This window comes from Penaeus japonicus, unplaced genomic scaffold (assembly GCF_977035675.1).
Source record: "Penaeus japonicus unplaced genomic scaffold, GWHDUDI00000001_assembly GWHDUDI00000036, whole genome shotgun sequence".
NCBI classification, from domain to species: Eukaryota; Metazoa; Arthropoda; class Malacostraca; order Decapoda; family Penaeidae; genus Penaeus; species Penaeus japonicus.
This window is the reverse complement of record NW_028234438.1, coordinates 10043547-10058546: the sequence shown is the minus strand read 5'-3', so window position 1 is coordinate 10058546 and position 15000 is coordinate 10043547. Positions and strand designations below refer to the sequence as shown.

Here is a 15000-nt window from a genome sequence, read left to right as displayed (position 1 = left end):
ACCCCCTCCCCACCCTCAAAAAAAAAAAAAAAAAAAAATCGGAGTCGTTCCTACTTGGAACAATCACGACAATCAATAGCCAGCCAGAGTAACGAGGGGAAATTTTGGCAGCATCCCCCTGGTAGTCATTCAGGTCAGCCGAATTGGGACTGGCTGGGACTGGCTGGGACTGGGCTCTTGGCTGCTGGCTGGATAAACTTGGACTCAATCATTCTGGACATTGCCTCGAGTCTAAGACCACGGTGGTTGACTGTGGTGTGTCCTGTGTACGCTTGCATTCCAGTGACCGTCTTCGTAGGAATGCCAGAGTCGGATGACCGTCTCAACAAATAATGAACAGACACCACCATAACATTTAATGCCACCAGGGGGAACTCGCGGTAGGATACCTACTAGACAGCTACACTATGCAACTACACTTAAATCCTGATTCCATTTATTTCTTGCTAACATTAAATATCGTGCAAGATTTTTGTTTTCTGAATGGTGAGTTATTCATTCACTTAAAGATGGTTTTAGTCGTGAAATTTCCTTCGACCGAAGACTTGGTGAAACGACCCTTCTCGGTAACGGTCGTATTGGCTGTGGATGCATGTAAATTCATGTGCATATTTACTCTTAAGAGTGTGTATTAAGGAGAGGTGAGAGGGGGAGAGAATGAGGAAGACATTGGGGAAAGAATGAGAGAAAGAAAGAAAGAGAGAGAGATATGAAGAGAGGGGAGGTAGGGAGAGAGAGAAGGAGGAGAGGAGAGAGAGGGGGGAGAAGGAGAGGAAGAGAGAGAGAGAGATAAAGACAGGTACAAAGACAGAGAGAAAGAGAAGGAGTGAAGCAAAAAGTATGAACATTAGATAAGACAAGCAGAAAGAGATTCTGCACCTTAAAGAGTTACGAAAGATAGTGTAGGCCAGTTCGTGTGAGTGAGAGAGAGAGAGAAGAGAAGAGGAGAGCTATCATTTCAGTACCAGGGTAGACTAGCCACGCTGCCGATAAAGCCGAAAGTGCCATTGACGCAACTGAAAAGAGACGCCCTTATACTCCGTGCCAGAGGGCCATGCAGTATTCAGAGAGGAAACTCGTCCCGCCAGCTGGTCGAAGGGGGAGGGGGAGGGGTAGGAAGGGAAGGAAGAGGGGGGAGGAGGGAAAGGAGGAGGATGGGTGAAAGGGAAGGAGGGAAATGAGAGAGGAAAAAGAGGAACAGGTAAGACGTGGGAAGAAGTGAATAGGGAATAGGAAAAGAAGAAGGAAGGTCGTAAATATACTAACGGCGGAGGAAGGAAAAGACATGTGGATATATAGAAAGATGATGAAATTAGTAAGATAATAGTTGATAAAGTAGGAGTATATATTTTTTTAAATGGAACTAGAGAATAGGCAAGATACAAAGAGAGGAAAAGAATAGAGGTGGATAAAGAGGTAAAATGAAATACGGAGATAGAGAGAGATGAAGAGAGCCTTATAGGTGGAGGGAGAACATTGATGATAAATAAGGAGAATGAAAACTTGGGGGAAAAGAAGAATGAAGAGGGAAGAGGTTAGTACAAAGCGAAAGCCAATGATGTTTTTTTCCAAATCACATGCTTCACCCTTGCTTACACTCGGTGAACCTCTGACACTCACATGGATCTCCCACTTTAAAAGTATTTGTAAACATTAGGGTTCAGCTATTCAACGTCGAGACTTGCACACGAACACACACACACACACACACACACACACACACACACACACACACACACACACACACACACACACACACACACACACACACACACACACACACACACACACACACACATACATACACACATACACACACACACACACACACACACACACACACACACACACACACACACACACACACACACACACACACACACACACACACACACACAAATATTTACAAAGCAGTATGAATATAACACTTTGTTTACAGAACCTGTTTAATATTTCCGATGAAAGTTGTATACTTGAAACGCGATATGATTCATTGTGCCATGTGGAATTATTCACATCCATCTGTGTTTTGTTATCATGTTGTATTAGTATTATCATTATACAATTACCATATTGGTAGGTCAGTGATCGTGGTAACCATTAACTCTCAACCAACAATCGAAAATAATTCTATAAGTAAATAGTCTTAAGATACTATAATGTATAAATAACAAGCGCGATTTATTCTTTCTTTTATTTTATGACTTTCTAAGCAACTGTAAATGTATAAATAACAAGTGCAATTTGTTCTTTCTTTTAGTTTATGACTTTCTAAACAACTGTAAGTGTATCAGTATTGTTCAAAGAATGAATCGGGGACACTCAACCCACAGGCAAATCAGTTTGTGACGTCATCACAGGTGTATCAACCACAGGATCGCACTTTCTGATATGTTTTACAATTTTATTGTTACCATTATTATTATTGTTGTTGTAACTATTATTATTATTATTATTATTATTATTATTATTATTGCCATTGATATAGTTATAATGATAATAGTAATAATTATTATATCTGTACCATTTACCATTATTATTATATTTATTGTTGGTGTTATCATTATCATCATCCTCAATTCACTAGCAATCGTATGAGTATAGGATTATTGCTTTCGGCAACGAGGTAGAAAACCTTTAAATTATTGAATATTTCTTAGAAAGGAAAGGCGCAGCGAAATCAGAAACCTTTACCCCAAAAAAGAGTATAGATTGCAACACGCTTCATAGTTGGTCATGCAATACGGTAAGTGTGAATGAACTCACGAAACTGTCAGCGAGGAACGCGTCCATGCAGACAACTGGATTGCTTGCGAATGATTAATGCTTTTAAGTCTGTTAATCTCGCTTTAACATAGTCAGTCATTGACAATACACTCCTTGAAGTCCTCTTAAAAATATTTTGATATCAGGTGAAATAAAGATAGTATTGATAAGTCTGACAACACAAATGTGGTGAATAGATTAAATCAACGATAAGAAAGGAGCAGGGATTGGCTTACTAGAACAAGGTTTTGTTACACGAATTAGAAAACAAATGATCATTCAAGTGAAACCGTTATGTGACATGTCGCATTTAAGACAAAAAATATTTGTTATCGAAAAAAAATCTTTGCTTACCTTCGGGTCATTACAAGGGAGCGTCATGCAAAGTATCATGTCTGAGTATTAAACCAAGTGAAGGGGAGAACATGAAACATTTGACGACTTTCGTTCACACAAAGGAAGCTTTCTGTGCATTAAAAATAAAATTAGAAGAACTGTTACATTTTCTATGTCCGATTTTCTTGGAAGATCAAGGAAATTATACATTAAAAACGGGCAAATCCGCTGTAATCCAGTCGTTTGTTAAGATATCATCTACCACTGTTCTGTTGGACCAATTAGGATTTTCAGTTATGGGAGTTTGTGTGACTGCCTGCCTGCCTATCTGCCAATCTAACTGCCTGTGTCTGTGTTTTTGTGTCGTGTCTTTGTACCTCCAAGAGTGTATTTGTAGAAATAAATTAATACAATAATCATGCAACACAACCTTCTTCGACGCAATCAATTGAACAAGACTTTCTCTCGCACCGCCCTCACCTCGCTTGTTTGTGTGTCCTTCCTCCCTGTCCGCCAGTGTTTTAGTGTCCATTCGACCTCGCAAACCCTCGTCATTTTGCCCCCACCTCCATTGCATAATTAGCCGTAATTGCCAAGGGTAGGACATTTTCTTTGCAACATCAAAGCGTGTATATTAACGTGAGTCATTAGGAATTCCAGGTAGCGAAGTCAAGTGTTTTGTGTGTCAAAGCGTGATTATCGGTTGTGTAACTGTTTTAGGGCGCCAGAATACTGGTGCTCTTATAATTATATAACTGAAAATGCAACACAGGTAATGAGTGACAACTAACTTTGTCATGAAAATATTTTTTTAAGGTTGACTCAACACAATAAAAAACTAAAAGAACCCAAAGAATAAAGAGATAAAAAAAAGAAGATAGTGTTATCTTCCCAACATCTGTTTGGCATCTCCCCCTCTCCCCTCACCCCCTCCCCTCCCCTCCAGACCGGAAGTGGGGGAAGGTTGGGGGAGACACGGAGAGATAAAGAATTTGATCATTCCTCCGTTTCCCTCGTTCGTCCCTTCTTCTCTGGTGTACTTTATGTAGTCTTTGGTTAATTTACTTCTTGGCTCCGTTGCATTACTCTGCTATTCAGTATGGAAAGTCCTATTATATCTACCGCAATTGCTTATCCGTTGAACCAGTGTATTTCTCCTATGATAAAAATATTCCAGAAATTCTTGCCTTTCTTTTTTTCCTTAAAGAGAAGGGAAGGAACTGGTCGTTTAAACTCCGATTACACAACGCCGGTACCGTCGCCCTGCATCACCACACGCTGCTCTCTCCGCACCGCAAGCGGTTCACACTCGATTGGTTCCCGCCGGAATACACTTCACCCAGGGAGGCAATGCAAATGCTCTCGGATCATGCACAAAAGACTGCATACTCACAGTGGAATAGCCCGGTGGTGGCACACTCGCCCGAACTGGTGGTGGCTCTCTCTCTCTTTCTCGCTCTCTCTCTCACTCTCTTTCTCTCACTCGTCATACATCTGGCTCGTGTTCATGCGCTCAGCGTGTGAGTTGCCAGCTCTTATATAGTCCTGAAATAGCACGAAGTTAGTTACTAAACTCGAACACAATGCCTTCGAGAGGGGATCGCTCGCCTTGGATTATGCATGGAGTCACACAACGGATGGAAAACGAGGACTGTGTGTCGTCCCAATGGATGGGGATTCCAATCGAATTAATGAAATGAGGGAGATGTTCAGATAAGGCTAATTCGATTCAAAGTTATCGTGCTGCCTGTCCCATGGCGCGCAGGCATGAGCAAGCCGCGAGATTCAGTGACTGAAATTTCAGTGCCACCAACGCGCGCAGGTCAACATCCTTCTGCACTTGAAATACATCATGGACGCGGCAGACGATTTCTAATAATCATTCTACTGATGAAAGGCTGTGATGTTTGACGTCATTTAGACTGTTTTGATATCTTATTGTAGTTATTATTTTTATTATCGAAACTAACCATTACTACTTTTATTGTTGAAATAGATCGTGACAATTATTGTTAGTGTTTTTTCTATTTTTATCATATTATTACTGCAACATTTCCTACGTTGTCATTATTATTATCATTATTATTAATTACCACTATCATCATCATTATTACTATTAATATTTTGATGCATGGAGAGCATTCTTTCTTTTATCTTTGTAGATTTTTTTATTAATTATTTTGTTTTATTATTTAAATTTTACTTTTCAATTTTACAAGTTTACGTCAGTATTAGTATTCTGAATTCATGTAATTACGCAAACTTATTTAATTTTACAGAAGGAACTGAAGGGTGAGGGAATTATACCCACTCTATTTAATTATTTTCCTGATTATTTATCTATTTATTATGTACTAATCAAACCCTCGGGCTCATTCATTTTAACTTATACATTGCGATCGTTAGTGTTCTCTTCCTATTATTATGAATGACATTGTGTTCATTTTTGTTGATAATTTCCTTGCTAAAGATGCTTGTCACCATCTCCATCCTCATCCTAGGTCATGTCCCCCAAGAGTTCTCGGGGCCTGCCTTTCTCCACCTGTTTGGACGGTGACTAATTGAGCCAAGTTAATCCTCCATATTGTTTACAGGCTCTTTTGTCAAGATAGCTTCGTCCCCCCCCCACCCCCTAGTCTCCCTCTCTCCTCTCTTAGCAATGGACTTACTCGTTGTCGGCGAGTCAGAGTATAATTCAAAGCTTTGAGAAGTATTTATGGGTGTCCATAAGAAGTAGTGCGTTTTAGTACAAGAACTGACTTCAAGAACCTTATAATTGATACCCTGTGCCCTTGCCATGAAAAAGGCGTCGGCATCATCTCTGAGCTTACGTCACCTTCCATCCACAAAAAGAAGTCACTTTCTAGCTTTGCAGAAGATCTAACTAACTATTGCTCATTTAACCTTGTCAGATGTTGAATGCCTGTGATACAAGTAAGTTTGGCTGTTCAACTTCTGTTCAAATTCTGATTAAATGTGGCCATTTCAGTTCTTTGCGAAGAACTAATAGTAAACAATGTACTAGTAGTGTATTGTTGAAAAGGATTTTCTTGGTATCTTCAACGTGCAATGAATACATCTCTTATGAACATAAACACACAGTTCATATGCATACATTCTCTCTCTCTCTCTCTCTCTCTCTCTCTCTCTCTCTCTCTCTCTCTCTCTCTCTCTCTCTCTCTCTCACTCACCTCACTCTCTCTCTCTCACTCTTCTCTCTCTCTCTCTCTTCTCTTCTCTCTCTCTCTCTCTCTCTCCTCTCAATTCTCAACACTCACCTCTCTCTCTATCTCTCTCACTCACACACACACACACACACACACACACACACACACACACACACACACACACACACACACACACACACACGTGCGCGCGCATATGAACACTTATATGTATACATACACACTTAAGTGGTTATGTAACTGCATGCCAGTCGTCAGTCTTCATCAGATTTCTTTGCTTTCTCTTTCTCTTTTTACAATTTTCTGTCCCCCTTTCTCTTTCCACTCTCCCTCCTTTTTCGCCCAACCACTCATCCCTTTCTCATTTTCTACTACTCCCTCCACCACAATCTTCCACCCCTTCACCCCTCCTCAATCCTTATTCTCCCCCCACCCTCTTCACGCCTCCCCTTCCCCTCCCCCTCACCCCTCTCTACCACACCCCTTCCCCTACCCCCTCCACCCTCTTCAACCCATCCTTTTCCCTCTCCCTTTCACTTCCCCCACCCCTCCCTCTACTCCTCCCCCTCCACTTCCTCTCCTTACCCCACAACTCCACCCCAACCTCCACCCCTTCCACTTCCTCTCCTTACCCCACAACTCCACCCCAACCTCCACCCCTTCCACCTCACCGCATCCTCCACCCCACCCCTTCCTCCACGCCTTCACCCCTTCTCCGTTTCCCTCCGCCCTCCCTTATAGATCACGTGACTCAGGAAACCCGAGCGAGAAGCCTCACAAGCTCTTGCAAAATGTGACGCATCTTCCCGACCTACCCTGGGTTACTGATGGTTTTTCTTTTTTTTTCTCTTTTTGTTATATGTATATGTTATATATATATATATATATATATATATATATATATATATATATATATATATATATATATATATATATTAGATCAGTTATTTATTATTTGTTTATTTAGGGAATAAACAATTCTTCGTCGTTTTGTCTGTTCCCTTTTCTCGAGGAGGAAAAGAGATCGGTGGAAAGATGAGCGTGATGGTGATACGTTTGTGATTTTTTTTTCATATTTTCATTTTCATTTTCATCATCAATATCATTTTCATTTTCGACATGCGTGTGTACTTATGTGAGAGTGAGAAAGATACTTCCAATCACAGTGAAGTAAGATAGTGAGAATGCAGTTGTGTGTGTATGTAAGTGAGAAAGAAATAGAGGGACAGAGTAGGGAGTATGACTTAGAATATGGGTTGGCGGCTTATTATGTGATTTCGAATGAGATGTATAGCGTAATGTGATAGTGGTTTACATAATGAAAGTGAATAAGAGAGAGAGAGAGACTGACAGAAGAAAAGAAAATATTCATGTATATGTATGGATATGTATTCGTACACTTGACAGTGATGAAACATTTTTTTTTTCTTTCTTTCTTTCTTTTTTTTTTTTTTTTTTTTTTTTGTGTGTGTGTGTGTGTGTGTGTGTGTGTGTGTGTGTGTGTGTGTGTGTGTGTGTGTGTGTGTGTGTGTGTGTGTGTGTGTGTGTGTGTGTGTGTGTGTGTGTGATCCTCACCCTCTATCTATAGATGGTGATTGTGAAATTTGAAAAAATAGAGTAGGCGAGATGAAAAGGAAAATCATATATACGATAGAGAAAACTAGTTTGAAATGATTACTTGAAACCTAAGACACATTATTTTGAGTTGAGAAATAATGGACAGACGAAAGAAAAACATTTAACGATTCATAATAATTATTGTAGTTTACCTTATAACTTTTAGAGAAAACACAATTTGCCAACAGCTGCTCTGGTATCATAGAAAACGGGTAACCATGAAATACTGAGGGTTGATGATTCACTGTGGGGGGGGGGGGAGAGAGAGAGAGAGAGAATGTAGGAGGAGAGAAGCATGACGTCATGCATTTTGACAGTCACATGAGACAATACAACAGACAATTGCGGTGTTGGAAGTGTTAGGAAATGCTATATGAAGCTGATAGGAAAACCGCTCTCGTTACAAAAGTTGTGCGAAACTTCTGCATAGTTTGTAGTCTCCGATTCCCGTATTTATCATTTTCATGATTATGTCATTGAAAAGTTCGATATGCAATACCTTGACGTTGCATTTTTCTATTGACAGTGCAATATACAAACATGTATTTTTTATATCGATAATAGAAGTGAACGTGGCAACGAAAAAATGATAATTAAGTTGCGCTCACAGAGACTAATTGGTCGCACCTCATTGAGAATAATTGTCGCTCTCGTCTGCGAAATGATTATGTGTCGTTGTTACTGAACTTCGTTTTTCCAGTTGCTTAGTTTGTTTTGTTTTGAAAGTTCCCCAGTTTTAAGACATGCAACCTTTCTTATTATATTCAACTACCAATTCTCTCTCTCTCTCTCTCTCTCTCTCTCTCTCTCTCTCTCTCTCTCTCTCTCTCTCTCTCTCTCTCTCCCTCTCTCCCTCTCTCCCTCTCTCCTCTCTCTCTCCTCTCCTCTCCTCTCCTCTCTCTCCCCCCTCTCTCCTCTCTCTCCTCTCTCCCCCCCCTCTCTCCTCTCTCTCCCCCCCTCTCTCCTCTCTCTCCCCCCCTCTCTCCTCTCTCTCTCTCTCCTCTCTCCTTCCCTCTCTCTCCTCTCCTCCCTCCCTCCCTCTCTCTCCTCCCTCCTCCCCTCCCTCTCCCTCCCTCCCTCTCTCCCTCCCTCCCCCCTCTCTCTCTCTCTCTCTCTCTCTCTCTCTCTCTCTCTCTCTCTCTCTCTCTCTCTCTCTCTCTCTCTCTCTCTCTCTCTCTCTCTCTCTCTCTCTCTCTCTCTCTGCTTCATCCCGGAAATGGAAATTAATCTTTATGAGTGAAGATCAATATCCGGCTTTTGGGAAGTGGGAAGGGGTCAGGTCAGGTCAGCTATGTATAACCTTTGTGTGTGTGTGTGCGTGTGTGTGTGTGTGTGTGTGTGTGTGTGAGAGAGAGAGAGAGAGAGAGAGAGAGAGAGGGAGAGAGGGAGAGAAGGAAGGGAGGAAGATCAGTAATCACAGCTGTATTTTTAGCGAGTTGAGGGTGACCCGATTTGACCTGACCGTAGCTAATCTAGGTGGAGACGAGACAGTGTGTACGTCCGCCGAATTCAGTTCCCTTCTTTCAGGTATTTCCGAACTATAGATCTCGTCTTCCTATGTAACTTAGAGTCGGTACACAAGGCAACGATCGTTATTTAACATTATTGTGTCACGTGGCTGTTTCGTCTCTCTGGTGTCGAGGGTTTGGCGTGATTCATAAGTAATTGTTTGTTTGGTTGATTTGATTAAAAACTGGTAATCAGATTGAGTTATGAAATGATGAACGAGGGATTCCTCCTGTCCGAAAATTTTAGTCAGGAAATGAAGTCTGTCGCTCGCTGTTGTGGTAGATAAGATTAGAAGGGTTGCTGAGAGCATAACTCGCCCTGTCTCTGTCTCCTTCTCTCTGTCTCTCTCTTTCTCTTTCTCTTTCTCTCTCCCCCCCTTTTCCTCCCTCCCTTATCGGTATTTTCTCCCTCTCCCCCACCCCGCCTTTCCATTCCCCCACAACCACACAATAAAGCAGCTGCGATAGTTTATCAGAGGGAATAAAGATATCGATCGCACTGATATTCCTGTGGATCTCACAGACCAACCATTCTGTGACGAGGGCTGTGCCATGTCATCCTCTCGCTCTTTCTCTCGTCCTCCTTCTCCTACCACTGCTACTAATGGTTGATTGTTGTATCATGAAATGTTCCCAGATTTGGGACATTCTGTCGTCTCTTATTACATTAAATTGACTCATTCACTCACTCACTCACACTACTTTTTTTCTTCATATTCTTTATCATCTACTACTACTACTGCTTTTACTCCTCCTCCTCCTCCTCCTCCTCGCCGTCCCCACTCGAGTGTCACCTTGAAGTGGATCACGGAGTCCAGCACAGCTTTTCTGCTTCCACTTTAGTTGTTGGCTATGTTTCTCTGGAAGGAATATAAGCGAGAAGGGATTTTCTTGAGAGTGGGGGTGGAGAAGGAGAATAAAGTATGGAGAAGGAGATTTGGAAAAAAAAATAAAGATAACGAACAGAAGAGACAAGAAGTCTACAGAAGAGAACTAAGAAATAGAATGAGAGACAATAGCAGTAAATACGCGAGTAAAGGAGAGAAAAGGGGAGAAAACGCAGAGGATAAGAAAAAATATATAGATCAGGCAGAGAAAGAGACACGAGAAACCAGTATGGTAAGCGATTCAAAATAATAAAAGACAGTGAATGAATAGATGAACATATAAAACCAAGGGGAGGGCTTGTGTCCTTCTAGCAGGGAGTCTGAGTCACGTGTGCTCGCGTCAAGTATCACAAATCTCACAACATTTCGTTCGCGTTTTCTCTTACCATCGTACAGTTCGTATCTCTTGATATGTCATGGATGCGTTATTATATCATTTGATGTTGCTTTCAAGGACATCCGATTGTTCTACATATTTGCCTCCCTTTTAAGATATACAACCCACCCACCCCAGATATAGCCTATGTATGCAAGAGAAAGAGAAGGGATTAGTTACCAACCACACTCACGCACACGTACACGTACGTATCTACACACACATACGCACACATCTTGTCATGTGAGAGAAAAGAGACCAAGAATTTACCCCGTGACTTTCTGTCGACCACGTTCAGCTCGTGTAATAAAGAGCCGTTCATGAGGAAGAAAGTGTTCCATAGATAATGAGAATGACATGTGACGTGAGCGAGATTGGAAACAATTAATCGTGAAGGAAAAATGTCTAAGGGGAATCATGTGACTGAAGTTCTTACACAAGTTTTCACTGCTTGGTTCGGGTACCAGTAATTTTTTTCTGGACTATTTCATAATCTATCGTCAATTGGAAGGAAGGGGATTACATCGTACGGAAGAGTGGACTCTATGATAATCGTGAGGATAGAAAAGACAAAGATGAAAGGGAGCGGATAAAAAGGTGGATAAATAGTTGCGAAGTAAGGTTGAGAAAGTGGATAGAATAATTTTAAAAGCGAGAATCTTAAGGAATTTAAGAGAAAAAAAGGCGGAGATAGGGTAAAAATTAGTAATGTATGTATAACAAGGACAGAATTGACGGAGAAAGTAGAAATATAGTAGTCTTCCTACTTGCGCATCCCGCTCGTCGCTTGCTTCCGTGACGTCACCACGAGTGTCATGGCGAGCCTTGTTTTGTTTTGGTGTAGCGACAGCTGATCCTGGATGAGAAAAAGCCCTTGTTTATGATGCTTTAGAGTGCTCCCTCCGACCCCCTCCACCCTCCACGAAGGGCTGACGAGAGAGAGAAGAGGAAGAAATAAGAGGAGAGAGAGAAAGAGGGGCGAGAAGAGGCAAAATAGCGCGTCCATGAAGTCAGACGCAGAGCAGAGCCTGGCCGGACCTCCAGCACAACCTCCTCCCTCGCCGCCTCCAGCAGCCGCCCCAGCCCCCGCCACGACCTCCCTCGCGGCCTCGGCGGCGGAAGAGAGGGTTAGGTCGTTCTCCACGGCCTCGGAGGCCTCGGAGGACTCCACCTCCGCTCTCCTTCCCGACGTGGCCTTCGGGCCCGCGTCGTCCTCTTCAGCCGCCGCCAGCCACACGGGCATGGGGTCCCCGAGGAGCAACAGGGAGAGCCAGCCCCTCCTTGGCGCCAGGCACGACGTCGACGAGTTCAACCATTGGCCAGGTAGTGTGGGGAAGTAGTGTGGGTCGAGGGACTGGGGGATCCTTGAACATGCTGAAGGAGGTCACTGGAAACAAAGAGGAGATTCTATGAATTGTTTGGTAGGATGTTCTCTTCCCTCTCCACTCCTTGCCTCTCTCTTCTCTCTTCTCTCTTCACAGCTCTCCTCTCTCCTTTCCTCATTCCTCTCCTCACTCCTTTCCTTTCTCCTCACCTCATTCCATTCCTCTTTCCTCTCCTCACCCCTCCTCTCCTTTCTCTTCCTTACTCCTCTCCTCTCCTCACTTCTCTCTCTTGTAAATTATTATCCTGTTATTACAGTGGTAATTATAAGGCACTTACTATAATATGATATTTGTTTGGGTCATACTTTGTAGTATAATGCTAAAATGAAATAATTTTATTTTCCTAAAAAGGTAGCAATTATAGTAAAAGATTAAATAAGATACGTCAAGTTGGCTTGGTTGATATTATTGCTTTTCGACACTATAAATGTCACAATGATATTGATACTACTGCCAAGTAGATCTCTACTGGGCCTTTGATTTGAGCCTATTCACAAGCAGTACTAATTTTCATAAAGGTAGATAATGAATGTGCTATGGATCACCAGTAGTACAACATTGACAACCAGTAACAAGATAGATCCGGACTCAGGCATGGGCTTATCCAAAGAGACTGGAGAGCCTCGGTAAAATTCTGATTTTTCAGGTGGCTTTGTGTCTAAATGAAAGGTGTCTAAGGGACAGAGCACCCTTGCTGGATTAGGTTAGGTTTGGTACGCTGGAAAACATGCTTTTTCTATTGCTCTTGATGAAATATGAGTGATTTTGATCCATGCATTTGGTAGAAATCTATGGTTATTAATAAAAGAATGGTGTTTCTGCCAAAATTGAAGGTGTAAATCACACACACACTCACAAAAAAAAAGAAGAAAATTATGTACCTGAGGGTAGTATTGAGAATGTAACTTTATGGGTTATCTGTGCTCCCTTTCAGCTTCTTACTCCTCCTCTCTCTTCCCCTTTCCTCTCTTCAGTCTCACTTTTCTCCTTTCCTTCTGTTTTTGTTTTGGTCCAGTACTTTTTCAAAGAACCTTTTGAATACATTTGGAGACTACTTGAGACACCTTATGTACATTGCTCATAACCCAGCCAAGATGCGTAGTTTTCAATTGTGTTTGCACCATGACGTGTTCACATCATATTTGGGACGTTTGCTTCCAATATGCTTGCTTCAGCTCATTTTGTTCCCTTTGATATTATTATTAAAACTTTTTATGGCATAGTAAATTATAACATTATTATTTGACTACAAAATATGACCGAAAAACTATTATCAAAAGTTCATTACAATAACTGCTGTAATAACTAGGGTTATCATGCACTGAAGATACTCCATGCCAATTAGGATTATTCTCTTTAGCGTTTACTTTGACAATTATTACTGTTGTGACTATATTTGATGATGTTAGTATTGTTGCTTGTATATGATTAAGAGATGTTCCAATGCAAAATCAATGTCGTTAACATTCTTTTACTATCATGATTTTGTCTGTTGTTTATTTCATGTTTTGTAACATTCTTTTACTATCATGATTTTGTCTGTTGTTTATTTCATGTTTTGTGTATTATGCATTACCCTCATTATACAGTGGTGCTTATACTCTTCATATTGAAAAATACATTAGCTAAAATAGTGATAATTTCTGCTGTTGCTGATTATATTTATGTAAGATTGATAGCAGAATATAAACAGTCATGATAATGTGAAGGTGATGAAAGGCATGATTGGAATTATTAACCTGTTAACGACGGGTGACAAGATATCACGTCTAGTGGTTTTTCGGTCAGACGCCAGGGACGAGATATTTGGTCAAGGCTAGCGCACTGGGTGACCGGGGTAGTACTCAGCCAAGGCTAGTGCGGCCATGAATCCCGAGGTGTTAAGCTAGTGGGTTAAATGTATAGTAATGAGGGTGATTAGGGACAAAACAAATGAGTAACAATATTAACCCTCTCGTGACGGGTGGTACACTGCTGTACCGCGCATTCTAGGCCCATTCGCTGGGGACGCGATACGGCGTCGTTTATTTAACTGATTTAGACCTATGCGTTCGAGAGCCCCGGCATTGTGACATGCAAGGCTGGAATGCCCCCGTCGTGAATGGGTTAATAAACATGATTATTTTGTTACTTAATATCATAACCTCTAACCTTTTCTATGTCTGGTACAATTGGTTATCAAAACCAATACATTTATTATGTTTGACAATATCATGTTTATCATGGAGGCATGAATTGGGATTCAAGTGTTATTACAATAAAATCAGTTCTGAATAGACTATTAAAATTGAAAACATATAGGCAGAGAAAAGATATTAGTAATGACTTTATAAACCTATTTTATATAAAGGATTAAAGGCCAACATAAAGTGTACTAGAAATACAAAAGTAAGAGCAAAAGGCATGAAAGGTGCAATTAAACTGAATGCTCTTGATTTGATAAGAAGGGACGAGGCATGACTTTATAAACCTATTTTATGTAAAGGATTAAAGGCCAACATAAAGTGTGCTAGAAATACATAAGTAAGAGCAAAAGGCATGAAAGGTGCAATTGAACTGAATGCTCTTGATGTGATAAGAAAGGGCGAGGCAAATTGTGTTTGGTAAATACAATAATTGCATGGTGTGTGTCCTTGTGCATTGGCCTGGAAATATATCCATTTCAACTCATTGCTAGAGCCATATTTGTGTTGTCCATATCAGCTCATTATGTTTTTTATATTTGGCGTAATAAAAGTATTCCAGTTTTTTGTTTTATGGGAGTACATACAGCAATTTTTTTTTTTTCTGTATCCTTGTACTTTCATAAACAAACTTGAAAAATAACCATCCACAGCCGAGATTACATGAACAGGTTGGGAAGAGGAAGTAAAAACCTGTGTTTAACCCATTGGAGCCGGTTGAGGGGATGACACATTTTGTGGGACGAGATATAAGGAC

The 15000-nt window shown here is 41.1% G+C and overlaps 2 protein-coding genes across 7 annotated transcripts in view; one reads left to right on the top strand and one right to left on the bottom strand.

Annotated features, from left to right (window-relative positions):
- LOC122251244 (4-hydroxyphenylpyruvate dioxygenase-like protein) overlaps window positions 1–4625 on the bottom strand; it is a 60088-nt gene extending 55463 nt beyond the window's left edge. Inside the window, exon 1 of one of the 2 annotated variants that reach the window (XM_043012989.2) lies at window positions 4496–4625. In XM_043012989.2, coding sequence (XP_042868923.2) covers window positions 4496–4592 — 97 coding nt within the window. In that variant the 5' untranslated portion in view covers window positions 4593–4625. The remainder of the gene's footprint in view (window positions 1–4495) is intronic. The other variant, XM_043012990.2, reaches the window with a different exon arrangement.
- Pi4KIIalpha (phosphatidylinositol 4-kinase II alpha) overlaps window positions 1–15000 on the top strand; it is a 77045-nt gene that overhangs the window by 47294 nt on the left and 14751 nt on the right. Inside the window, exon 1 of one of the 5 annotated variants that reach the window (XM_043012992.2) lies at window positions 10688–11998. The exons of the other annotated variants lie outside the window; for them this stretch is intronic. Coding sequence (XP_042868926.1) covers window positions 11680–11998 — 319 coding nt within the window. The 5' untranslated portion in view covers window positions 10688–11679. Of the gene's footprint in view, window positions 1–10687; window positions 11999–15000 lie in introns of those variants that run through there. 5 annotated transcript variants of the gene reach the window in all.